The sequence below is a fragment of the Cynocephalus volans genome, chromosome 3 (assembly GCF_027409185.1).
Source record: "Cynocephalus volans isolate mCynVol1 chromosome 3, mCynVol1.pri, whole genome shotgun sequence".
Taxonomy (NCBI): Eukaryota; Metazoa; Chordata; class Mammalia; order Dermoptera; family Cynocephalidae; genus Cynocephalus; species Cynocephalus volans.
This window is the reverse complement of record NC_084462.1, coordinates 3,828,524-3,855,977: the sequence shown is the minus strand read 5'-3', so window position 1 is coordinate 3,855,977 and position 27,454 is coordinate 3,828,524. Positions and strand designations below refer to the sequence as shown.

The 27,454-nt window shown below is 41.5% G+C and overlaps 1 protein-coding gene across 2 annotated transcripts; it reads left to right on the top strand.

Moving 5' to 3' along the window:
- On the top strand, positions 1-26,954 carry LOC134373210 (sialic acid-binding Ig-like lectin 5). 2 transcript variants are annotated; one of them, XM_063090771.1, is made up of 9 exons: positions 1-37; positions 116-499; positions 730-1,008; positions 4,233-4,280; positions 4,946-5,203; positions 5,286-5,570; positions 5,811-5,910; positions 6,685-6,766; positions 26,763-26,954. In XM_063090771.1, exons 1-9 carry the CDS (start codon positions 1-3, stop codon positions 26,952-26,954), a joined length of 1,665 nt encoding a protein of 554 aa, XP_062946841.1. The 2 variants fall into 2 exon arrangements, with proteins under 2 accessions (XP_062946841.1, XP_062946839.1); XM_063090769.1 differs by having other exon boundaries at positions 5,286-5,585; positions 5,820-5,910.
- The last annotated feature ends 500 nt before the right edge of the window (positions 26,955-27,454 follow it).

The following is a 27,454-nucleotide window of genomic DNA, read 5'->3' as shown; positions in this document are numbered from 1 at the left end:
ATGCTGGCCCTGCTGCTGCTGCCCCTGCTGTGGGGGGGTGAGTGGGCTGTGGAAAGAGGGGTGAGCACAGGTGGGGGAAGACTGGGGCTGCATCTGAATCTCTGTGTCCCCCCAGGGTCCCTGCAGGAGAAGCAAGGGTACGAGCTACAATTGAAGAAGACGGTGACGGTGCAAGAGGGCCTGTGCGTCCTCGTGCCCTGCTCCTTCTCCTACCCCTGGAGGTCGTGGTATTCCCCTGGCCAACTCTATATCTCCTGGTTCCGGGACAGCGATCACATATACTATGATAAACCTGTGGCCACAAACAATCCAGACAAAGCAGTGAAGACAGAGACCCAGGGACGATTCCACCTCGTTGGGAATGTCACGACCCAAAACTGCTCCCTGAGCATCAGAGATGCCAGGATGGAGGACACAGGAACCTACTTCTTCCGAGTGGAGAAAGGAGATAATGTAAAGCATAACTACATACATAAGAAGCTGAATGTGCAGGTGACAGGTATGGCAGGGGCCCCAGGAGAGGACCCTGGAACGTGGAGACCCCTGTATTAGGAAAGGGGTAGGAAAGGAGAGCATTCCCCTGCTCCTGGTCTTGGGGCTAGGGTGGTCAGAAGAGACATGGGACCTGGAGCCAGCTCAGGCCCTGAGGCCCTGGTCGCTCTCATGGTCCCACTGTGGATCCCTCCCCCTGCCCCCTGGGGCACGGGCATCTCCCTCTCTCCTCCTCAGCCCTGACAGAGAAACCTGACATCCACTTCCTGGAGCCTCTGGAGTCCGGCCGCCCTGCAAACCTGAGCTGCAGTCTGCCAGGGTCCTGCGAAGGGGGACAACCTCTCACCTTCTCTTGGATGGGGGATGCCCTTACTTTGATGGGCCCCAGAACCCTCCGCTCCTGGGTGCTCAACCTCACTCTGAGGCCCCAGGACCATGGCACCAACCTTACCTGTCAGGTGAAACGCCAAGGAGCTCAGGTGTCCACAGAGAGAACAGTTCAGCTCAATGTTTCCTGTGAGTGCTGGGAGAGATGACTGGGTCACTGAGGGCAGTGGCAGTGTGGTGAGTGTGTGTGTGTGGTATGTGTGTGTGTGTATATTGTGTGTGTGTGGTATATATGTGTGTATGTGTGTGTGTGTGTGGTGTGTGTGTGTGTGTGTGTGGTGTGTGTGGTGTGTGTGTGTGGTGTGTGTGTGTGGTGTGTGTGTGGTGTGTGTGTGTGTGTGTGTGGTGTGTGTGTGTGTGTGTGGTGTGTGTGGTGGGTGTGTGTGGTATATATGTGTGTGTGTGTGTGGTGTGTGTGTGTGTGTGGTGTGTGTGTGTGTGGTGTGTGTGTGTGGTGTGTGTGTGGTGTGTGTGTGTGTGGTGTGTGTGTGTGGTGTGTGTGTGGTGTGTGTGTGTGGTGTGTGTGTGTGGTGTGTGTGGTATATATGTGTGTTTGTGTGGTGTGTGTGTGTGTGTGGTGTGTGTGTGGTGAGTGTGTGTGGTGTGTGTGTGTGTGGTGTGTGTGTGGTGTGTGTGTGGTGTGTGTATGTGTGTGGTGTGTGGTGTGTGTGTGTGGTGTGTAGTGTGTGGTGTGTGTGTGGTGTGTGTGTGTGTTGTGTGTGGTGTGTGATGTGTGTGTGTGGTGTGTGTGGTGTGTGTGGGTGTGTGGTGTGTGTGGGTGTGTGGTGTGTGTGGTGTGTGGTGTGTGTGTGTGTGGTGTGTAGTGTGTGGTGTGTGTGTGGTGTGTGTGTGTGGTGTGTGTGTGTGGTGTGTGTGTGGTGTGTGTGTGGTGTGTGGTGTGTGTGTGTGGTGTGTGTGTGTGGTGTGTGTGGTGTGTGGTGTGTGGGGGTGTGTGGTGTGTGTGGGTGTGTGGTGTGTGTGGGTGTGTGGTGTGTGTGCTGTGTGGTGTGTGTGTGTGTGGTGTGTAGTGTGTGGTGTGTGTGTGGTGTGTGTGTGTGGTGTGTGTGGTGTGTGGTGTGTGTGTGTGTGTGGTGTGTGTGTGTGGTGTGTGTGTGTGGTGTGTGTGTGGTGTGTGTGTGGTGTGTGGTGTGTGTGTGTGGTGTGTGTGTGTGGTGTGTGTGGTGTGTGGTGTGTGGGGGTGTGTGGTGTGTGTGGGTGTGTGGTGTGTGTGGGTGTGTGGTGTGTGTGCTGTGTGGTGTGTGTGTGTGTGGTGTGTAGTGTGTGGTGTGTGTGTGGTGTGTGTGTGTGGTGTGTGTGGTGTGTGGTGTGTGTGTGTGTGTGTGGTGTGTGTGTGTGGTGTGTGTGTGTGGTGTGTGTGTGTGGTGTGTAGTGTGTGGTGTGTGTGTGGTGTGTGTGTGTGTTGTGTGTGGTGTGTGTGTGTGGTGTGTGTGTGGTGTGTGTGTGTGGTGTGTGTGGTGTGTGTGTGTGGTGTGTGTGGTGTGTGGTGTGTGGTGTGTGTGGGTGTGTGGTGTGTGTGGGTGTGTGGTGTGTGTGGTGTGTGGTGTGTGTGTGTGGTATGTAGTGTGTGGTGTGTGTGTGGTGTGTGTGTGTGGTGTGGGTGGTGTGGGTGGTGTGTGTGTGGTGTGTAGTGTGTGGTGTGTGTGTGTGTGTGTGTGGTGTGTGTGTGTGTGTGGTGTGTGTGGTGTGTGGTGTGTGTGTGTGGTGTGTAGTGTGTGGTGTGTGTGTGGTGTGTGTGTGTGGTGTGTGTGGTGTGTGTGGTGTGTGTGTGGTGTGTGTGTGGTGTGTAGTGTGTGGTGTGTGTGTGTGTGGTGTGTGTGGTGTGTGTGTGTGTGTGTGTGGTGTGTGTGGTGTGTGTGTGTGTGTGGTGTGTGTGTGTGTGTGGTGTGTGGTGTGTGTGGTGTGTGGTGTGTGTGTGTGTGGTGTGTAGTGTGTGGTGTGTGTGTGGTGTGTGTGTGTGGTGTGTGTGTGTGGTGTGTGTGTGGTGTGTGGTGTGTGTGTGTGGTGTGTGTGTGTGGTGTGTGTGGTGTGTGGTGTGTGGGGGTGTGTGGTGTGTGTGGGTGTGTGGTGTGTGTGGGTGTGTGGTGTGTGTGTTGTGTGGTGTGTGTGTGTGTGGTGTGTAGTGTGTGGTGTGTGTGTGGTGTGTGTGTGTGGTGTGTGTGGTGTGTGGTGTGTGTGTGTGTGTGTGGTGTGTGTGTGTGGTGTGTGTGTGTGGTGTGTGTGTGGTGTGTGTGTGGTGTGTGGTGTGTGTGTGTGGTGTGTGTGTGTGGTGTGTGTGGTGTGTGGTGTGTGGGGGTGTGTGGTGTGTGTGGGTGTGTGGTGTGTGTGGGTGTGTGGTGTGTGTGCTGTGTGGTGTGTGTGTGTGTGGTGTGTAGTGTGTGGTGTGTGTGTGGTGTGTGTGTGTGGTGTGTGTGGTGTGTGGTGTGTGTGTGTGTGTGTGGTGTGTGTGTGTGGTGTGTGTGTGTGGTGTGTGTGTGTGGTGTGTAGTGTGTGGTGTGTGTGTGGTGTGTGTGTGTGTTGTGTGTGGTGTGTGTGTGTGGTGTGTGTGTGGTGTGTGTGTGTGGTGTGTGTGGTGTGTGTGTGTGGTGTGTGTGGTGTGTGGTGTGTGGTGTGTGTGGGTGTGTGGTGTGTGTGGGTGTGTGGTGTGTGTGGTGTGTGGTGTGTGTGTGTGGTATGTAGTGTGTGGTGTGTGTGTGGTGTGTGTGTGTGGTGTGGGTGGTGTGGGTGGTGTGTGTGTGGTGTGTAGTGTGTGGTGTGTGTGTGTGTGTGTGTGGTGTGTGTGTGTGTGTGGTGTGTGTGGTGTGTGGTGTGTGTGTGTGGTGTGTAGTGTGTGGTGTGTGTGTGGTGTGTGTGTGTGGTGTGTGTGGTGTGTGTGGTGTGTGTGTGGTGTGTGTGTGGTGTGTAGTGTGTGGTGTGTGTGTGTGTGTGTGTGTGGTGTGTGTGGTGTGTGTGTGTGTGTGTGGTGTGTGTGGTGTGTGTGTGTGTGTGGTGTGTGTGTGTGTGTGGTGTGTGGTGTGTGTGTGTGGTGTGTGTGGTGTGTGCGTGCGTGTGTGCGTGTGTGTGTGGTGTGTGTGTGGTGTGTGTGTGTGTGTGTGTGTGTGTGTGTGTGTGTGTGTGTGTGTGTGTGTGTGTGCAGGAGAGAGAGAGAAAAAGAGAATGATAACTACTAACAGCTCATGTGTGGGTCTGAGCCTTGGGAGTCTGGGTGGGGAGTGGGCCAGAAGGACAGCCATCACCACCGCCCTGGTTTTCACGGCCCCTCCCTGGCTCCCTCCCTGGCCCACGCTCATCCCACTCCTCACCTCTGAAGTGAGATCCATATCGTTCTATCCCAGATGCTCCACAGAATCTCACCATCAACATCTTCTTCAGAAATGGCACAGGTAGGAAAAAACCTTTCTTCTCCTAGGCTGGGACCTACCTTAGTGGCCCCCTCAGAATGGAGGTAGAGAATCAGGTCATGATATGGGAGGTCAGATATGGGAGGAGAAAGGATGAGATTGGCCACCCTCCAGACCCCATCTTCTGCATGGCTCATGTGCACACGTGCATGCACACGTGCATGTACACACAACCCCTCACATTCTGCTCTAAGCTGTGAAGGGACTGGATCCTACCCACCACCACCCCTCCCGTGGTCTGCTTCTTACCACTGTGATCAGGGACCGATCCAGGCCTATCTGATTTCACCATGGCTGTGCTTTGTGTTCTCCTCCTGCCCTCTGCAGTCCTATTTCTTGCTCTGCTAATGTAACGTATTTCCCCAAACCATTGGCTGCTGTCTCTTCTCTCTCTGCCACACAATCCAGGCATGTCCCAGTGAGATATTGAGCCTCTCTCCAAAGATATGAGGCCCAAATGCTTTTGGTCAACCTCCTAAGTGTTAAAGACCCAGCTTTTGGACCAAAGCACAACCCAACCAGCATGGGCCGGGGATGGAGAGGGAGGTGCCAACCAGGTCCTGAGAAGGAGAGAAGGATGGAGACTGTCAGCCTCCCCTTCCTTATCTCTTTTTTCTCTGTCTCTCTTTGCATCTCTCTCCCTAAAGACCTCAAGATCCTACAAAACACCCCATCCCTCCCCATCCTGGAGGGCCAGGCTCTGCAGCTGCTCTGTGCTGCTGACAGCAACCCCCCTGCAGAACTGAGCTGGTTCCAAGGGTCTCTGGTTCTGAATGCCACCCCCGTCTCCAATACTGGGACCCTGTATCTGCCTCGAGTAGGGACCACAGAAGATGGAGACTTCACCTGCCAAGCTCGGAACTCACTAGGCCACCAAAGTGTCTCTCTGAGCCTCTCTGTGCTCTGTGAGTATGGAGACCCCTGGGAACAGGACTTTGGGGCCCTGAGGAGGGGGCACCTGCTGACCCCTCTCCTCCCTCCGTACAGACCCCCCACAGCTGCTGGGCCCCTCCTGCTCCTGGGAGGCTGAGGGTCTACACTGCGGCTGCTCCTCCCGAGCCCAGCCACCCCCCTCCCTGCGCTGGCAGCTTGGGGAGGGGCTGCTGGAGGGGAACAGCAGCAACTCCTCCTTCACGGTCACCTCCAGCTCAGCTGGGCCCTGGGCCAACAGCTCCCTGAGCCTCCACAGGGGGCTCAGCTCTGGCCTCAGGCTCAGCTGCAAGGCCTGGAATGTCCACGGGGCCCAGAGGGTCACGGTCCTGCTGCTGCCAGGTCAGGGGGCCTGCTGTGGAGGTTGGTTGGGGTGGGGAGGGGTGAGCCCCAAGGGGAGGGGCATGGATCCCAGAGTGAAGGAAGGTGGGAGAGAGGGGCTGGGGTTCAGACAGGAGGTGGTTGGTTGGGAGCTCGGGGACCTCCATTTCCTGGCTGAGCAGGGGTCTGGAGCGAGTTTCACAAACATGTGGGAAGACTGAGTCCTGAGAGTGAGTCATCTCACGCTCCTCTTCTCTGCAGAGAAATCAGTATTGGGGGCAGGAGTGGTTCCTGCAGCCCTTGGAGGTGCTGGTGCCATGGCCCTGTTCTCTCTCTGTGTGTGCCTCATCTTCTTTTGCGTGTAAGCTTTGGTCCCAGGGAAGGTACAAAGGTACAAGAAGGTGTGTGGTAGGGACAGAGGTCTTTAAATCCCAGCAATGCAGAGCTTGGTAGCTTCTTTTTCTAACTTTATGGAGATATACTTCACATACCACACACTCATCCATTGAAAGTGTACAATTCAATGGCTTTAAGTATATTCAGTGTTTTGCACCCATCGCCACAATCAATTTTAGAACATTTTCATTAGCTCAGAATGAAAAAAAAAAAAAGAAACCCCACACCCCTTAGCTTTCACCAGCCCCACACCCCATATTTCCCCAAACCCTAATCAATTCCCTGTCTTTCTAGATTTGCCTATTCTGGACATTTCTTATAAATGCAATCATACAATAAGTGGTCCTTTGTATCTGGCTTCTTTCACTTACCATCATGTTCTCAAGGTTCATCCATGCTGTTGCCTGTATCAGTACTTCATCCCTTTTTGTTTCTAAATAATATCCCATTGTATGGATGGAGCACATTTTATTTGTCTATTCATCCATCCGTAGATGTCTATCAATGTTTCCACTTACTGGCTATTAACACTGCTGTGATTATTTGGGTATAAATTCTTGTGTGTAAGAACTAGGAAGATGGAGCCCTCACTTGCATCTCAGGAAGGTCCCCAAGTCCAGTTCCAGGGCCTGGACGCCTGTCATCATTTTCACCATCTTAAAAAGGGGGGCGGGGGGAGGCAGCCTGTTTCCTCATGCCTGAGCTGTTCTCGCTGCAGTGTGCTTGTTTCTTCCCTTAGAGTGAAGGTCCACAGGAAACAAGCAGCCAGGAGACAAGAGGGCATGGATGATGAAGACCCTGTCATGGGTTCAGTTGCCTGGGTGAGTGAAGTGGGCATCTTCGCATGCACAGGGGGCCCTGGTGCATGTCAACTTTGAGAGTCTCAACTAAGCTCCACAGCATTTCCCCAAACTCACTCCTCCCTGGTTCCTTGGAAAGACACCTGGGAGTTGTCTTCTCTCCTGTTCTTCTCCTTCATCTTCTAGAGCCAACAGATCGTTATGTACCACCCAACCTTCTTTCTAAGGCCCTTCTCCTGCTCCACCTTTGCTGACCCCTGAACTCACCTTACCCCCTTGCCTCCATCTGTCATCCTGGACACAGTCTTCCTCTGTCATCTTCCCCAAACTATTACTTTCCATCCAAACTATTACTTTCCATCCAGCCTGGAATTTCAATGCTGCTGCTGTTTGCTGCTATTGCTTAGAGAATCAAGTCCACGTTCCCTGGCCCATCACCTGATGGCCTCTCCAGCCTGTTTCCTGCCCTCCGATCCTACCCTGTCGTCGGTCCACACTGGCCTTCTGTCTCCATGCAGACCTACCCTCTTACAACTTTGAGCCTTTTTAGGTATAGTTCTTTCCATCTGAAATGCCCTTCCTTCCCCATTTCTACCAGTTCACCTTGTCTGATCCTTCTAGCTCTAATCTCAATATCTCCTACTCTGGGAAAACTTTGCCATCTCCCTCCAAATTGACAACTATCCCTCCTGCTCTGTGTCCCCACAGCCCCACGTGCTTCCCTGCCCTGAGGGGCTCATCACACAGTGTCACTGCATTTACCTGCTCTTTGTACTTGTGAAGTTCTTGAGGACAGGAGCTGCATCTTCTTCAGCCCTTGTAATTTTCTCTCACTCTGTTCCTGTCCAGCATGTCCCCTCTTTCCTTTTTTAACATTGAGCTCGTGTTGCCTTGAGTGGAATTATCCAAAATGCTTGGTTCATGACCAAGCTGTCATCACTAAAATGAGCATTTTTCTCTTTTACTTATTCATTTTTATTCATAATAAGATAAATATCTGTGGACCCACCATTCAGTCTGACACCTAAAACATTGGTGGTAACTTATAGCTCCTCATTTTGCTCCCTGATGCATCCTCAGTAACCACTGTTCTGAATCTTTTCTTTCTAGTGTTATCACATAATACTTGAAATGTGCTCTCTTTAGTTTTAATTGCTTCTGAGCTTTCAAAGAGTATCACACTCTGTACATTCTTCGTGGACTTTCTTTGTTCACTGCACTTTGTATTATGAAGATTTATTCATGTTATTGCACAAAGTTGCAGTTTATTTATTTTCCCCACTGTATAATATTTCGTTTTATAATGATGTCCATTACATAAGCTCATATTGATGCACATTTCACTTTTTCCTGATGTGGCTGTTATGAACATTCTTACTCATGTCTCATTGTATTTATTTTCAAGAACTTTCTTTAGCATTACCTAAGAATTTAATTGTTGGATCACAGGGAATGAGAATGTCCATTTTTATGAGATTACGTCAAATGGTTTTCCAAAGCAGGTGTATCCATTTACACTCCCATCTATGCCTATGAGATTCTGTTTTCCGATAATCTCTCCTGCACTTTGCTTTCTCAGTGTTCTCCATTTGTGTGTGCATGTGTGTGTGATCCCTCTCTCTATCTCACTGTAGTATTTATTTGCATTTCTTTGGTTATCAATGAGGATGAAAAGTCTCTCTATGTTTTCATTTTCATACGAACACCTCCTCCATAAAATGAGTGGTCACCTCTGGAGTCTACTTTTCTGTTAGGTGTTTGATCTTTTCTTACTGAATTTTTCAGTGAACTTTATCATTTTATACTATTTTTTTTCTGGTAGTATGTATTATAAATATCTTCTCCCAGTCTTCACTTTTCTTTTTTATTCTTTTTAGTGGCTGGTTGGTATGGGGATCAAAACCTTTGACCCTGGGGTTGTTAGCAGCATGCTCTATCCAATTAGCTAACCGGCCAGCCTAGCCTTCACTTTTCTTAAGGTGGCCTTTGATGAACATAAGTTCTTAATTGTAATGTAATCGTATTCACCAATCTTCTCTTTTCTATTGAGTATCTTTGGGTCTCATTTAAGAAAATCTTTCTCATCTTAAGATTAGAAAGATACTCAAGCATAGTTTCTACTAAAAGTTCCATGTTTTCCTTTTGACATTTAAGTACTTAGTCCACCTGGGTTGATTTTTGTATGTGAGGTACTGTATTGATTCATATGTGCTCCTTCTTTGTTTTTTTTTTTAACACTTCCTTCCTCCCTTCTCCATTGATCTGCTATGCCACTTCTTTCATGTATCTACACTCTATATATGTTTTGACCTCTTTCTTTGGTCTCTAGCTAGTCCATTCCAATGGTCAATTTTACTGTCCCTGAGTCAGAACAGTCTATAGAGTCAATAGAATCTATAAATTCAAAAATAAGTCCTGATATTTCCTAGAGAAAAATCCTCTCCTTAGTCTCCTTCAGTCGTGTCTTGGCTATTCTTACCTCTTTGTTTTTCCACGAAAATGTTAGAATCAGTTTGTCAAGTTCCTAAAAATATTCCTTTTGATGTTTTCATTGGAATTACATATACTCTGCAGCTCAACTTGGGAAGAATTTACTTGTTAGTAAATGCAAGTCTTCCTGTCCACAAAAGTAGGTATCTCTCTATTTGTTTAAATCTTTTTTCATGTTTTCAAGAAAGATAAAGAATTTCTTTACACAGATCTTGCATATCTTTTGTTATTTTTCTTCCTAGGAACTAGTTTTTGCTATCCTTTGAAAGGGCATTTTCTGATTCCTTATTGACAAAACACAGCACGAAAGTATTTTTAAAACTATGAGATTTTCTTTTTAATTAAAAAATGTCTCAAGTTATTCTTGGATGTCCTTTAAAATCTTGTTGCATTGGTAGCTGAAGAACTCTTAGACCTTACTGATAAGTCGGCTGCTCTGTTCTTTTTAAGAGATATAAATACCAACTGAAAAATTAGTGATATTGTTATTTTTAATTGTCATAGATTGTTGAAGCAAAGCAGCTGAATGCGATACCAATGTAGTGTTACTTCCTGCAAGAATCACCTCATCGTTCTGGGCTTCAGGTTCTGAGCAAGAAATAACTGGCCTCATTTATACTCTGCAGATGTGTTTGTATTCTAAGAGATTTCAGATTTCAGAAACTATCCACTTGTCTGAATAATCACTTTGATAAGGAAGTGAGGACACACAGACCTAACTTCACCTGCCAACGGAACTCCATGTGACACCTCAGACTGTGGGCAGAACATGACTATAGATAGAACAGCAGCCAGTTACTTTTCATTTCCCCACCATTTGGCAACACAGAGCTTCTCCTTTTTCTTTCCCACATTGATGGGGTTGAATTTCTCTGCTGGGTTGCCCTAGGGCATTCACTACAACTGTGCAGCTTTTTATAGTTTCACCCACCCCTTCCAGAGTGTCAGCTGTCTGTGTGCAAAGAACTGTCTTCATTCTCTCAGTAGATTCAGAAAGTGAAATTCAATTACATTTTTAATTGGTCATATATCCTTGAAACTTGCTAAGTTCTTCTATTAGTTCAAATAATGTGTGTATACATACATACATATATATATATACACATATATATATATATAAAGTATTTTAAATAATTTTTAATGGAAAAATCACAAATTGGTCTTGGATATTATTTAGAATCTTCAGGGATTTAAAATTAGTATATCATCTGCAAAATCATAACAGCTTATTTCTTCTCCTTGTATACCAAGCACTTCATCCTTTCTCCTTGCCTTAATATGCAGGATAAGACTGCACTCAAAGTCAAATGGAAGTGGTGGTTATGGTCATCTTTCATTATGCCTGACTTTGAAGGAAATGCACCCACTATCCCGCCATTTAAGTTGGTTTTTGTTAACCTTCATAAGGTTAAGGAAATTTCTTTCTATCACTAAATAAGTTTTTCTCATAAATTTCTGTTGAACTTGAAAAAAATTTTTTTAAATTATGAATATTCATGAGATACAAAGCTAATTGTCACCACTTGTGCCCATGATGTGAGGGCCAGATTCATACTGGGAGCATACCCATTATGGAAATTAGTTTTGTACCCCGCGTCCCCCACCCAATTATCCCCCAACCTCCCTCCCCCCCCACTCCACTTTGTAGCACTAGGAATGTTCGCTACCTCTGTAACAGCAACGCACTACTGTGGTCTTTCTTTCCTTCCTTCTTTCTCTGTTAGCTCCCACATATGAGTGAGCACATGTGGTATTATCCCTTTGTGCTTTGCTTATTTCACTCAACATAAGGTTCTCCAGGCTCATCCATGTTGTTGCAAATGGGAGTACTTCAAACTTTTTTATGGCAGAGTAGTATTCCATGCTGTATATATACTACAGTTTCCTTATCCAATCATCCATAGATGGACATTTAGGTTGGTTCCATGTCTTGGCTATTGTAAACAGAGCTGTGATGAACATGGGAGTGCAGGTATCTCTCTTCTGGTATATACCCAGCAGTGGGATTGCTGGATTGTATGGAAGATCTATCTGTAGTTGTTTGAGAAACCTCCATACTGTTTTCCATAGTGGTTGTACTAATTTACAGTCCCACCAACAGAGTAGGAGTGTTCCCTTCTCTCCACACCATCACCAGCATTTGTTATTCGCTGTCTTTTTAATTATAGCCAGTCTATCAGGAGTGAGGTGGTATCTCAATGTCATTTTAATTTGCATTTCCCTGATGACTAGTGATGTTGAGCATTTTCTCATGTATCTGTTGGCCATTTGTATGTCTTCCTTTGAAAAATGTCTATTCAGCTCCTTTGCCTATTTTTTAACTGGGTTATTTGTTTTTTACTGTAATTGCTTGAGTTCTATGTATATTCTGAATACTAATCCCTTGTCAGTTGCATAGTTAGCAAAAATTTTCTCCTACTCTGTAGGTTGTCATTTCACTCTATTGATTGTTTCCTTTGCTGTGCAGAAGCTTTTTAGCTTGATATAATCCCATTTGTTTATTTTTTTCTTCTGCTGCTTGAGTTCTCAGGCTCATGTTCATAAAACCTGTGACAGACCTAATTGCTGAAGTATTTCACCCATATTTTCCCTTAGTAATTTCACAGTTTCAGGTCTTATACTTAAGTCTTTAATCCATCTTGAGTTGATTTTAGTGTATGGTGAGAGATGCATATCTAGTTTCGTTCTTCTGCATGTGGATATCCAGTTTTTCCATCCCCACCTGGTGAAGAGGCAGTCTTTTCCCCAGTGTAGATTTTTGTTGCCATTGTCCAATATCAGATGGCTGTAAGCCTGAGGGGTAATTTTTGGGTTCTCAATTCTACTCAACTGGTCTGAATGTTTATTTTTATACCAGTACCATGCTGTTTTGGTTATAATAGCTCTGTGGTATAATTTGAAGTCAGATAGAGTTATGCATCTGGCTTTATTTATTTGTTTATTTTTTGCTCAGGATTGTTTTGGCTATTCAGTGTCTTTTGTTTTTCCATATAAAGGTAAGATTGTTTTTTCCATTTCTGTGAATAATGACATTGGTATTTTGATGGGGATTGCACTGAATCTATAGATCGCTTTGGGTAGTGTGGACATTTTTGCAGTGTTAATTCTTCCAATACAAGAGCATAGAATATCTTTCCATCTTTTTGTGTGTTCTTTCTTTCAGAAGTGGTTTGCAGTTCTTATTGTAGAGGACTTTCACTTCCTTTGTTAAATTGATCCCTAAGTACCTTACTTTTTTTGTGACAATTGTAAATGGGTTTACTTTCTTTATTTCTCTTTCTGTTAATTCATTATTTGAGTGTATAAATTCTACTGATTTTGGGCATTTATTTTGTATCCTGCAACATTACAGAAGTTATTAACCAGCTCTAGGAGCTTTTTGATAGAGACTTTAGGTTTTTCTATATATAGTATCATGTTATCTGCAAATAGAGAAAGTTTGACTTCATCTTTTCCAATCTGGATTCCCTTTATTTCTTTCTCTTGCCTGATTGCTCTGGCTAGTACCTCTAGTACTGTGTTAAATAGAAGTGGTGAGAGTGGGCTTCCTTATCTTGTTCCTGTTCTTAAGGGAAAGGACTTCAGTTTTTCCCCATTCAGAATGATACTGGCGGTGAGCCTGTCATAAATGGCTTTTATTGTGTTGAGATATTTTCCTTCTATACCTATTTTGTTGAGAGTTTTTATCATGAAGGGATGTTGAATTTTGTCAAATGCCTTTTCAGCTTCTATTGAGATAATCATATGGTCTTTGTCCTTGAGTTTGTTGTTGCGATGTACCACATTTATTGACTTTCATATGTTAAACCATCCCTGGGATGAATCCCACTTGATCATAGTGTATAATTTTTTAAATATGTTGATGTATTTTGATTGCTAATATTTTGTTGAGAATTTTAGCATCTGGGTTCATCAAGGATATTGGCTTATAATTTTCTTTTTTTGTTGTGTCTTTATCTGGTTTTGGTATCAGAGTTATGTGGGCCTGATAGAATGAGTTTGGGAGAGTAGCATCTGTTTCAAGTTTTTGGAATAGTTTGAGGAGAATTGTTATTAACTCCTCTTTAAAAGTTTGATAGAATTCAGCAGTAAAACCATCCAGACCCAGACTTTTCCTTGTTGGAAGATTGCTAATTACCGCTTCAATCTCCTTGCCTTTTATTGGTCTGTTCAGTTTTTCTGTCTCTTCTTGGTTCAGTCTTGGTAGTTTGCATGTGTCTGGAAACTTATCCATATCTTCCAGATTTTCATATTTTTTTGTCATAAAGCTGTTTATAATAGTCTCTAATTGTTGTTCATATTTCCGTAGTATTCATTGTAATGTCTCCAGTTTCATTTCTGATTTTTGTTATTTGGATCTTCTCTTCTTTTTTTTTTTTTTTTCTTTTTGTTAAGCTAGCTAATGGTTTATTTTATTTATTTTCTTGAAAAACCAACTTTTTGTTTTGTTGATCTTTTCTATTGTTTTTCACTTCTCTATTTCATTTAGTTCTGCTCTGATTTTAATTATTTCTTTCCATCTAGTACATTTAGGTTTGGATTGTTGTTGTTTTTCATGTTCTTTGAACTGTAGTATTAGGTCATTTATTTGAAGTCTTTCCATTCTTTTGATAAAAGCATTTATTGCAATAAATTTGCATCTTAGTACTGCTTTTGCAGTATCCCACATGTTTTAGTATGATGTATCTTTATTTTCATTAGTTTCTAGAAATTTTTTGATTTCCTTTTTAATTTCTTCTTGGACCCACAGGTCATTCAGGAGCCTGTTATTTAATTTCCATGTATTTGTATAGCTTCTAGAGTTTTTCTTATTGTTATTTCCAATTTTAGTCCATTGTGGTCTGAAAAGATAGTTGGAATGATTTCAGTTTTTTTTGAATTTGCTAAGACTGGATTTGTGACCTAATATGTGGTCTATCCTGGAGAATGTACCATGAGCTGATGAGAAGAAAGTGTATTCTGTAGTGGTTTGGGTGAAATGTTCTATATATATCTGCCAAGTCCAGTTGGTCTAAGGTGTGAATTAAATCCTGTGTCTCTTTGTTGACTTGCTGCCTAGAAGATCTGTACCATTCTGGGAGAGGGGTATTCAGATCACCCACTATTAATGGATTAGGGCCTATTTCTTTCTTTAGGTCTAAGAGTGTTTGCTTTATATATCTGGGTGCTCCAGCACTGGTTGCTTACATGTTTATGATATGTCTTCTAGCTGGATAGATCCCTTTATATAGTGGCCTTCTTTGTCTCTTTTTATGTTTTTTGGTTCAAACTCTATTTTGTCTAAGACTAGGTACTCCTGCTCATTTATGTTTTCCATTTGCATGGTATATCTTTTTCATCCCTTCACTTTTAGTCTGTGTGTGTCTCTACAGGTGACTTGGGTCTCTTGAAGACAGCATATACTTGGGTCTAGCTTTTTAATCCAATCAGTCAGCCTGTGTCTTTTGAACAAGGAGTTTAGTCCGTTCACATTTAGGGTACTTACTGACAAGTGTTGCTTAATTCCTGTCATTTAATTGCTTCTTGTTTAGATGATTTAAACATCTTTTGATCATTATTTCCCCTTTTATTTCTCTTCTTCAATGTTAGTTGGGAATTTAAGGTGGAATCATTTAGCTTCTTTCTCTTTCTTGCTGGCATTTTTGTTTTAACAGTGGGTTTTGCTCTTTCTTGTGTATTTGTGATAGTGGTCACCATTATTCAGATTCCAGTTGAATGACTCCCTTGAAAATTTCTTGCAGGGCTGGTCATGTGGTCAGCTTCCACAACTTTTGTTTGTCTGGGAAATACACTATTTCTCCCTCATTTCTGAAGGTGAGCCTTGCTGGGTAAAGAATTCTTGGATGGTAATTTTTCTCTTTTAGTATTTTGAATATATCATTCCATTTTCTTCTGGCCTGTAGGGTTTCTGTTAAGAAGTCTGCTGTTAGTTTGATGTGGTTTCCCCTATAAGTGACCTGATGCTTTTCTGTTGCTGCTTGTAGAATTCTCTCTTTGTCTTTGAGCTCTGCAAATTTAACTATAATGTGTCTTCAGGAGGATCTTTTTGGTTTGAATCTGTTTGGGGACCTTTGAGCTTTCTGGATCTGAAGGTCTTTATCTCGCCCTACACCTGGGAAGTTTTTTGTTACTATTTCCTTGACTAGGTTTTCAATACCTTTTACTTTCTCCTCCCCTTCAAGGATACCCACGATTCAAATGTTAGAACACTTGAGATTGTCTGCTATCTCTCTTAGATTTTCCTCATTATTTTAAATTCTTTTTTCCTTTTTTTGTTTGCCTGAGTTATTTCAAAAAGACCATCTTCAAGCTCTGAAATTCCTTCTTCTGCTTGCTCTACCCTGCTGCTCAAGCTCTCAGTTGTGTTTTTTATTTCATTGAGTGAACCTTGCATTTCTAGAAGTTCTGCTATACTCTTTTGTAAGGTATTAAGCTCTTTGTAGATTTCCTCCTTCATATTCTGGATATTATTTCTTGTTTCATCATGCTCTCTAATTAAGTCTTCTTTTATTTCTTCAAGATTTTTTAAAGATCATTGCACAGAATTCTTTTTCAGACATTTCAAGGATTCTCTGTTCCATGGAGTCTGACTTTGGAGCATTACCGTATTTTTTTGGTGGTGTCATTTCTTCTTGTTTGTTTGTACTTCTAATATTTTTTCATTGATGTTTGGTCACCTAGTAGAGGATTTGCTTTTTCTGTTACACTGAGGTTGGCTGTGGAGTGGCTCTGGTTGCAGCTGTGGTGGTGAATTGTTTTTGCTTTACACTAGGTGTGGTGGTGGTGATGTTAAACCACCTTGGTTCCTGTTCCAGAATCTGTGGTTGTAGAATGAGCCCCTAGTGCCATTCAGTTCTGCTGGGCTCACCTCAGTGGGTCAGACCCCGGAGGCTGGTGCTCCCCTCTGGGTCCAAGGAGAGCGGAAGGGCTGCCTCTGTTGAACTTTTAAATGCTCATAGGATTTTTTTCTTCTTAACCTGTTACCATGGTGAATGACAAAGACTTTCTTTTTTTTTTTTTTTTTTTTAAGACCTATGTTCTTTTTTTTTTTTTTTAATTTTATTTTGTCGATATACATTGTAGCTGATTAATGCTCCCCATCACCAAAACCTCCCTCCCTTCTCCCTCCCCCCTCCCCCCCAACAATGTCCTTTCTGTTTGCTTGTTGTATCAACTTCAAATAATTGTGGTTGTTATATCTTCTTCCCTCCCCCCCCCCCGGTTTGTGTGTGTGTGTGTGTATGTGTGTGTGTGAATTTATATATTAATGTTTAGCTCCCTCCAATAAGTGAGAACATGTGGTATTTCTCTTTCTGTGCCTGACTTGTTTCACTTAATATAATTCTCTCAAGGTCCATCCATGTTGTTGCAAATGGCAGTATTTCATTCGTTTTTATAGCTGAGTAGTATTCCATTGTGTAGATGTACCACATTTTCCGTATCCACTCATCTGATGATGGGCATTTGGGCTGGTTCCAACTCTTGGCTATTGTAAAGAGTGCTGCGATGAACATTGGGGAACAGGTATACCTTCGACTTGATGATTTCCATTCCTCTGGGTATATTCCCAACAGTGGGATAGCTGGGTCATATGGTAGATCTATCTGCAATTGTTTGAGGAACCTCCATACCATTTTCCATAGAGGCTGCACCATTTTGCAGTCCCACCAACAATGTATGAGAGTTCCTTTTTCTCCGCAGCCTCGCCAGCATTTATCGTTCATAGTCTTTTGGATTTTAGCCATCCTAACTGGGGTTAGATGGTATCTCAATGTGGTTTTGATTTGCATTTCCCGGATGCTGAGTGATGTTGAGCTTTCTAATATGAAACTATTCTAGCATTTCTGGAAATAGTTCATGGTATATATTTTTTAATATCTTTGTAGATTCAGTTTGATGATCTTTTGCTTAGCACTTCAGCATCTATAGGAATGAATCAAGTAGACCTGTCATTTTCCTTTCTCCTCCTGTTTCCTTTGTTTAAACATCAAGATAATACTGAGGAATAGGAGACTATTCTCTCTTTTTCTATTATCTGGAAGACAGCCTAAAAAATTGGAATGACTTATTTCTTAAATGACTGATAGATGTCACTTATAAAACCATCTGGGCCTGGTGTTGTCTCTTTGTGCAATTTTTCTAATTCAATCTTCAGTGAGCTTTTGTTCTAGAGATTTGTTCATTTGCCCTAGGTTTCATAATTTTTTGACAAATGGTTATGAGTGGCATTCTCTTGTCTTTATACTATTTGTTTTAGTTGGAATTACTTTCCCTATTATATTCCTGATATCAGTTATTTGTGACTTTTCTTTTTTTCTAGTTCAATCCTGTGAACTGTTTGCCTATTTTATTATTAGTTTCAAAGAACCAATGTTTGAGATTATTGATATTCTCACCATATATTTTTTTTCTATTTTATTTATCTTTATTTATCTCAACACCTTTCTTCTACTTACTTTGGTTTATTCCAGTATTCCTTTACTAATTTTTAAGGTGGATATTTAGCTTGTTAATTTATACCTCTTCCCTCTTCATAACAGTGGTGATAGATAAGTTTATCTTATAACACAGCTTTCACTCCATTTCACGTTCTGTCATTTCTGGATATTGTTAAAACACTACTGCAAGTTCTTCTTTAAATCTTAAATTATTTGGCATTAAAAATTCCATATGTGTGGGGATTTAAAAATATCTTTCCATACTTAAATTCTACCTAGATATTTTTTGGTCTGAATACATGGTTTTTTTGATATCTATTTTTAATTTATTTAAAATATTTTTTATTGTAATATACTTGATTGTACATATCTGTGGGTACAGAGTTGAATATCAATACCTGTGTGCAATATGTGATGCTCAAATCAGAATTATTAGTATATTTGACAATATACATTGTAATCATTTTCCATGGCCCTTTACAAATTTCTCCCTTACCTCTTTCCCCCTCCCCCTTTTTCACCTCTAGTAACCTCAGTTCTGTTCTCTCCTTTTGAAAGTTCAATGTATTATCATGATTGTTCTATCTTTCTTTCTTTTTATTTCCATCTTTATTTTTTAGCTCCTACTTATGAGTGAGAACATGTGGTATTTCTGTTTCTGTGCCTGGCTTATTTCACTTAATAAGATTTTCTCTAAGTTCATCCATGTTGCTGTGAATGGCAGTACTTCATTCTTTTTTATGGCAAAATAGTATTCCATTGTATAAATATATCACATTTTCCTTATCCAGTCATCTGATGATGGACGTTTAGGTTGGTTCCAACTCTTGGCTATTATAAATAGAGCTGCAGTAAGCATGGGAGTGCAGGTATCTCTTTGACATGATGATTTCCATTCCTCTGTGTAAATATCCAGCAGTGGAATTGCTAGATCATATGGCAGTTCTATCTGTAGATGTCTGGGGAATCTCCGTACTGTTTTCTATAATGGCTGCACCAATTTGCAGTACCACCAGCAGTGTAGGAGGGCTCCCTTTTCTCCACTTTTTTGATAATAGTCAGTCTAACTGGAGTAAGATGATATCTTAATGTGGTTTTGGTTTGCATTTCCCTGATGCTGAGTGATGTTGAGCATTTCTTCGTGTGTCTGTTGACCATTTGTATATCTTCCTTTGAGAAGTGACTATTCAGCTCCTTTGCCCATTATTTAATGTGGTTATTTGGGTTTTTTTGCAATTAAGTTGTTTGAGTTCCTTGTATATTCTGGATATTGATCCTTTGTCAGATGTATAGTTTGTGTATTAGTAGTCTGTTTCTGTTGCCTATAACAAAATACAAGGAAATCAGTAATTTATAAGAAAACAAAATGTATCACTTGTGATTTCTGTGGCTGGGAAGTCCAAAGTCCAAGGAAACACATCTGGTGGTGGTGACATTGCAAGATGATGGAAGCAGAGAGCAGAGTATCACATTGTGAAAATGGTGGAGCAGAGAGAGACTAACCTCCTCATTCACTCTCATTTTAAAGCCCTGAAAACCACGCCCCTGACCACCATAATTAATCCATTCATTATAGCATGGTCCTACAATCCAATCACCTCTTCAAGGCTCAACCTTTCAATTGCTGTAATAGGATTTCCCACCCTCTTAACAGTCACAGTGGGAATTAAGCTTCTAATATATGGACATTGGGGAACACAATTCACAGCAGTTTACAAATATTTTCTCCCACTCTCTAAGTTGTTTTTTCACTCTGTTAATTGTTTCTTTTGCCATGCAGAAGGTTTTTAGTTTGATATAATCCCATTTGCTTATTTTTCCTTTTGTTGCCTGTGCTTTGGGGTCATATTCATAAAAAGCCCTTACTCAGTCCTTCTTCCTAAAGTGTTTCCCCTATGATTTCTTTCAGTAGTTATATAGTTTCAGGTCTTCTATTTAAGTCTTTAATCCATTTCAAGTTAATTTTGGTATATGGTGAGACATATGAGTCTAGTTTCATTCTTTTATGGATGTCCAGTTTTCCCAGAACCATTTGTTAAAGAGGCAGTCTTTTCCCCCAATGTATATTCTTGGTGCCTTTGTCAAAGATCTGTTGGCTGTAGGATTGTGGGTTGATTTCTGGGTTCTCTATTCTGTTCCATTAGTTGAAGTGGTCTGTTTTTATATGAGTACCATGCTGTTTTGGTTACTGTAGCCTTGTAATATAGTTTGAAGTCAGGTAGTAAAATGCCTGTGGCTTTACTTTTTGTTGTTGTTCAGGATTGCTTTGGGTACACAGGGTCTTTTGTTGTTCCATATGAATGTTAGGATTTTTAAAAATCTGTTTCTGTGAAGAATGTCATTGGTATTTTGAGGGAGATTGCATTGAATCTGTAAATCACTTTGGGTAGTATGGACATTTTCACAATGTTAATTCTTCCAGTCCAAGAGCATGGAATGTCCTTCCATCTTTTTCTGTCCTCTTTAATTTCTTTCAACAATGATTTGTAGTTCTCATTGTAGAGATCTTTCACCTCCTTGGTTAAATTAATTCCCAGGATTTTTTTTGTGTGTGTGACTATTATAAATGGGCTAGCTTTTTGATTTTTTTTCCTGCTGCTTTTGTTATTGATGAATTAAAACTGCTGATTTTGGGGTGTTGATTTTGTATCTTAAACTTTACTGAAATCATTTATCAAATCTAAGAGCTTTTTGTGGAGTCTTTAGACTTTTCTATACATAGGATCATGTCATCTGCAAACAGGAACAATTTGACTTCATCTTTTCCAATCTATATGCCATTTATTTCTTTCTATTGCCTGATTGCTCTGGCAAGTACTTCCAATACTACGTTAAACAGGAGTGGTAACAGTAGGCATCCTTGTCTTGTTCCTATTTTTTAAGGATGATATTGGCACTGGATTTGTCACATATGGCTTTTATTGTGTTGAGGTACTTTCCCTCTTTACCTAATTTACTGACAGTCTTTATTGTGAAGCAATGTTGAATTTTGTTGAATGCTTTTTTTGCATCTATTGAGATAACCATATGATTTTTGTCCTTGATTTTGTTGATATGGTGTATCACATTTATTGACTTGCATATGTTGCACCATCCTTGCATCCCTGGGATAAATCCCACTTCATCACAGTGTACAATTTTTTTGATGTGTTGCTGTATTCTGATTGCTAATATTTTATTGGGGATTTTTGCATCTATGTTTGTCAGAGATATTGGCCTATAGTTTTCTTTTTTTGTTGTATCACTATCTGGCTTTGGTATGAGTGTGGGGTTTGCCTCATAGAATGAATCAGGGACAATGGCCTTGATTTCAATTTATTAGGATAGTTTAAAGACATTTGGTATTAATTTCTCTTTAAAAGTTTGGTAGAATTCAGCAGTAAAGCCATCCAGTCCTGGGCTTTGTTGGGAGACTGCTGATTACTGCTTCAGCCTTATTGCTTGTTATTGATCTGTTTAGGTTTTCTATTTATTCTTGGTTCAGTGTTGTTAGTTTGTGTGTGTCCAGAAATTTATCCATTTCCTCCAGGTTTTCAAGTTTTTTGGTGTATAGTTGTTTATAATGGTCTCTAATGATTCTTTATATTTCTGTGGTATCAGTTGTAATGTTTAGTCTCTCAGTTCTAATTTTTGTTATTTGGGTCTTCTCTCTTCTTTTTTTTAGTTACCCTACCTAATGATTGTCTATTTAGTTTAACTTCTTAAAATAAAACTTCTTATTTCATTGATATATTGTATGGTTTTTTTGGTGTCTATTTCATTTAGTTCTGCTCTGATCTTAATTATTTCTTTCCATCTACTGATTTTGAGATTGGATTGTTCCTGTTTTCCTAGTTCTTTGAGGTGTAGCATTACGTTGTTTATTTGAAATCTTTCTATTCTTTTGATTTAACCATTTATTGCCATAAACCTTCCTCTCAGAACTGCTTTTGAACCTTCCCCAGTTTTGGTAAGATGTATTTGTATTTTCATTAATTTTGAGAAAATTTTTACTTCCTGTTTAATTTTTCTTGGACCCATAGGTGATTCAGAAGTATGTTGTTTAATTTCCATGTGTTTGTATAGTTTCCAAAGTTTCACTTGTTATTGATATCTAGCTTTAATCCATTTTGGTCTGAGAAGATATTTGCAGTTCGTTCTTTTTTAAAAAATTTATTGAGACTTGATTTTTGACCTAACACATGATCTGTCCTGGAGAATGTTCCATGTGCTGATGAGAAGACTATATATTCTGTGGTTGTTGGATGAAATGTTTTTGTAGATCTGCTAAGTCCAATTAGTCTAAAGTGTGGATTAAATTCTGTGTTTCTCTGTTGATTTGTGGCCTAGATTACCTGTTCAATGTTGTGAGAAGGGTGTTCCTATCTCCAACTATTACCCTATTTGGGTCTATCTCTTTCCTTGGGTCTAATAGTGTTTGCTTTATGTATCTGGGTGCTCCAATGTTGGGTGCATGTATATTTATGATTATTGTGTCTTCTTGCTGGATAGATCCCTTTATCATTATATAGTGATGTTCTTTGTCTCTTTATTGTTTTTGATTTAAACTCTACTTTATCTAAGAATAGCTACTCCTGCTCTTTTTTGATTTCCATTTGCATGGTATATTTCTTTTTCATCCCTTCACTCTTAGTCTGTGTGTGTCTTTACAGGGAGGTGAAATTTTTGTAGACAGCATATAGTTGGATCTATCTTTTTAATCCAATCAGCCACTCTGTGTTTTTTGAGTGGGGAATTTATTCTATTTACATTTAGTGTTGTTACTGAAAGGTGTTGTGTTACTTCTGGCATTTTATGGATTTTTATTTGGTTGTTTTAAATAACTTTTGTTTCTTCTTTCCCTTTCTTTGTTTGTCTTCAGTGTTTGTTGGTTTTTGTAGGTGGTAAGATAGTTTCTTTTTCTTTCTCATTTACATTTTTGTTCTACCAGTGGGTTTTGTTCTTTCTTATGTATTCATGGAAGTGATTATCACTTTTTGGATTCCAGATACAGGACTCTCTTGAGGATTTCTTATTTATCTGGTCCTGTGGTGGTGAGCTCTCATAGGTTTTGTTTGTCTGGGAAATACACTGTTTCTCCTTCATTTCTGAAGGATAGCCTTGCTGGGCACAGTATTTTTGTCTGGTAGTTTCTTTTTTCTTTTAGTATTTTGAAAATATCATCCTATTCTCTTCTGGCCCATAAAGTTTCTGTTGAGAAATCTGCTGTTAGTATGATGGGGACTCCCTTATAGGTGAGTTGATGCTTTTCTCTTGCTGTGTTTAGGATTCTCTCTTTGTCTTTGACTTTTGTCAGTTTGACTATAATGTGTCTTATAAAGGTCTTTTTTGGATTGAATCTTTTTGGGGATCTTTGAGCTTCATGAATCTGAAGGTCCATGTTTCTCCCTATACCTGGAAAGTGTTCCATCATTATTTCATTGGATGTGTTCTCAATGTCTTTTCCTTTCTCTTCCTTTTCAGAAATATCCATGATTTGGATATTTGTATACTTAAGGTTATCTGCTATCTGTTTTAGATTGTCTTCATTTTTTATAATTCTTTTTTTCTTTTTCTTTTTGGTCTGCCTGAGTTATTTCAAAGATATTGTCTTCAAGATCACAAATTCTTTCTTCTGCTTGCTCTAGCCTGCTGCTTAAGCTCTCAGTTGTGCTTTTTATTTCACTGAATGACTCCTTCAGTTCCATGAGTTCTGTTACATTCTTTTTTTAAGTACTAATTTCTTTGTAGATTTCCTCCTTCATATGTTGGATGGTTTTGTTCAGTTCACTGTGTTGTCTAACTGCATCTTCTTGTATCTCATTGAGTTTCCTTAAGATTTTTACTCAGAATTCCTCTTCAGTCATTTCAAGGGTTTCCTGATCTATGGAGTCTGGTTCATGAGAGGTATTGTATTCCTTTGATAGGCTCATATTTTCTTGTTTTTTCATATTATTAGTATCTCTACATTGATGTCTAGTCATCTGATTGAGCAGTTGCTTCTTCTATTACTCTCCTTTCCTGGACTGTGCTGGTGATCCTCCTTGTGTCAATTCAGTTAAGTGATCAGCAGACTGCTTGCACCTCTGCACCTGCTGCTGTGGTAGCAGGCCACCCTTGCAGTGGTTGTGGTTGTGGTGGTGGCTTTGGTGGATTGCCTGCATGGCAGTTCTGGCTGCAGTGGCTGTAGGCTACTCTCATGACAATGATGGGTTCCTAGCAGTGCTGGTGGTGACAGTGACTGCAGCAGGGGTAGTTGCAGCAGTTGACTGTTCAGCTGTAGTGTCCTCAGTTGTGGCCCACACAGCTATATTGTCTGCAGCAGCAGTGGAGTTAACTTTTGTTGGCAACACTTCCTTTCTCATGTCTGCTTTGTCCACAGCAACAGTGGAGTTACTTTGTGGGAGTGACGGTGACACTGGAGATTGCAACTGCATCCTTCATGTCTGCAGTGTCTGCAGCAGCAGCAGGGTTACCTTGTGGGGACAGCACTTGGGATATGTAGTTTCAGTGGCACCAGTGGTGGCAACTGCTTCCCTTGTGCCCCTAGTGTCCTTGGCCGTGTACTTGGCAGCAGCAGCATTACCTCATAGGCGGCGGGGGGTTGGAGCAGCTGCAGCAGCAGCTGCAACTGCCTCCTTCACATCTGCAGTGTCCTTCACAGCAGCAGGGTTAATTCACAGAGGTGGCAATGGCGGAGATGCTTGCAGCCACCTCTCTAGCATCTGTGGAGTCCACTGTTGCAGTGACAGGCCATCCACAGGACTGCTGCTCTGTGAGGTGCTGCTCTGTGATGGGCAACAGTTCTGGGACAGAACAATGGTTCTGGTGACTGCAGCAGTGGTGTCAGTGCACCTATTTCAATATTCTTCTATGGGAAGAACATGTTCTGGGCACCCCTAGGCCACCATCTTTAAAACATAGTTTGTAAATTTGTTGAGACTTGATCTGTGGCCTGTACATAATGAATTTTGTAAAGGTTTCCATGTGTTTAAGAATAATGCATATCTTTTATTTCTTAAATTCTAACATTAATAATCCAGTGGGTTGATTGCAATGTTCGAATCCAAATCTTTACTGATAAATCTTCTGGACCTATCAATACTTGAGAGAGGAATGTTGAAATTTTATATTATGATAACATATTTGTCAATTTCTTGCTGTAATTCTATCAAATGTGTTTCTTATATTTGATGTGCTTTCAAACTAAAACCATATGCTTTAGAAGTATTATATCTTCTCTGGAAAATGAGCATTTTGTCACACATAATGATTCTTTCTATCCATATCAACACTTTCTGTTTTAAAGTCTGTTTGGTTGGATCTTAATATAGCTACGCCAATTTGTTATTGGTTATTTAGACACCTGATGCTTATCCATCGTTTCCACACAGCATTTTATGAATTTATGCTTAAGCGGTGATTTTTGCAAACACTATGTAACCAGGTTCTTTAAACTCCAATTTGACATCCTCTGTTGAGTTTAATTTATTGGTATTTACTGTGGTTATTAATATAAAAGAATTTCCTAAGTTTTACTTTTTGCTTAGTTCCACTTTTTCAATATCTCATTTTTCTCCTTTCTTACTTAAAAAACTAGTGTCTCTGCCTCACATATAGCATAAAGAACTTTGGTGTGCTTTCATATCTCTTGGTCTCCCCTCTCTCCACACTGTACAATGTTGATATTTCCTGTATATCTCCAGTCTTCATGCTAAGTTACTATGAACATACTTAATGTTTGTGTGTTCTTCAGTCTTTGTAAAAAACATACACAGCTACACATTTTACTGAAGTATTCTGTTACTTTTATATCCCATACTTATCACAGAATTTTCTGGGTTTTTTTTTTCTCTTTTTATTTTATTTCTTTCTCCAAATGTGTTTTCAATTTGGGTTTCCTTGTAGTAAGGCTTCCAAGGACACGTGTGTAGAAAAAATATTTTCTGCCCCTACATTTTAATTTCATTTGGCAGTAAATAAATTCTAGGATCAAAGGGATTTTTCTTTGATGTTTTAAACATTATTTCATTATTTTCTGTATCCACTATTGCTGTTTAGAAATCTTAACATCATCCTGAATCTCACACATTTGTAGGTAATCCACTCATTCCCCTTGTAAACTTTCACAATTTTCTCTTTGGGCAGCGCATCTCACAGGGCCAGTGGGAAGGGAGGAGGCATGAGGGCAGCGCCCTCAACCAGCAGATGGAGCAAGAGCAAGAGGGAGGGACCTGTGGGCCAAAGACTCAATCGGATCCAGGGTGTTACCCAAGCAGGTTTCCCTCGGGGAGTTCTGACTGGTGGGTTCAGAGAAAGCAGGTGTGAGTTCTGTGGAGTCAGGCTGGGACTGAGTCTGGTCACTGCAGAATATCTGCACAGCCCATGTGGGGTATGGGAGTCATGGGGGAGGGAGGGAGTCAACCAGGTTGTGTCTATATGTCCCACAGGGAGGTGGTCACCAGGAGGCAGTTGTATAAGGAAGATATGTGGATGAACCACCTTGAGGAACTGGGAGGATGTGGAGAGTTGGAAACTGTGTCAACAGTGACTAAGCCTGTTTCTGGCATGAAAAAGTCCAATTTGTATTCAAAATGGATGCCTACTGTCTTAGTCTGCTTTCTGTCACTGATAACACAGTACAGGAAACTGAATAATTGGAAAAGAAAAGAAATTTACTGCTTACAGTTGTAGAGGGTAGGAAGTCCAAGGTCAAGGGGTTACATCTGGTGAGGGCTTTCTTCCTGGTGAGGACTCTCTGCAGTGTCCCTGAGTCAGCACAGGGTAACACATGATGAGAGGGCTGAACGTATTATATGTGCTTTCCTCCTCTCCTCGTAAAGTTATGTAATAGCCCATTAATCCATTAGCCCACTGATCCATTAATCCTCAAAGGATTAATCCACTCATGAGGGTATAGCCCTCATGATCCAGTTACCTCCTAAAGGCTCCACCTTTCAAATCCATAATGGCAATTAAGCTTCAACAGGAGCTTTGGAGAGACAAATGTTCAAATCATACCACCAAGGCTACATGAAATTCTAAGAATTCATTACACCATGCCTGCTTCTTTGTTCCTGCTGTGACTCCCTCCTCTCCTCTTTGCTCAGGGTTCCAGGGAAAAGCCCTGGCCAGACAGCACCCCAAACCAAGGGTCCCCCACTGGGAAAGCCCCTCCCTCAGAGGAACAACAGGAGCACCATTACGCCTCCCTCAGCTTTCACGAGATGGAGACAAGGAAGCCTCAGGACCAGGAGGTTACAAGCACAACGGAATATTCAGAGATCAAGACAAGCAAGTGAGGACTCACCCAGAGCTCAGTCCTGGCTGGAGGAATCACAGCCTGTCTGGGAGAAAGAAGTCAGAGACTAACTGTAGAAGCACAAAGAACCATTGTGACAATTTTAACATTAACTACTGTGTGAGTGTCCCCAGATAGAGCAGAAAAAAGAAAGGTGATGGAATTAGAGAGACTTGAGCTCAAACCCAGGCTCCAGCACTTTCTGAGCCATTGCTACGAAGTGATTTGCTTCATCTCTCTTTGCCTCAGTTTCCCATTCTGTAAATCAAAGGTTATGTGTCCTACTTCAAAGACTGTTGTGAGAATTAAAGAAATCAACACATGGAAATCAACCAATAGATGTTCTGTCACACAGTGTGTGCTCCGTGTTTGCTGGTCTTTCTTCTTTGAGCAGAAAGATCCTGCTGGCAAGCTCTCCTGAGGCTGCGGGTGACCAGGCACAGAGAACAGGACACTGGCACATTGGTGTCACTCCCCCTCTCAGAGCTATTCAAAGCCTCC

Coding starts and splice junctions, on each gene's coding strand:
- LOC134373210 (XM_063090769.1), top strand. CDS start 1: ATGCTGGCCCTGCTGCTGCTGCCCCTGCTGTGGGGGG. Junction 5,586..5,819: donor GCCAGGTCAGGGGGCCTGCT/GTGGAGGTTGGT, acceptor CAGAGAAATCAG/TATTGGGGGCAGGAGTGGTT. Junction 5,911..6,684: donor TGCCTCATCTTCTTTTGCGT/GTAAGCTTTGGT, acceptor TTCTTCCCTTAG/AGTGAAGGTCCACAGGAAAC.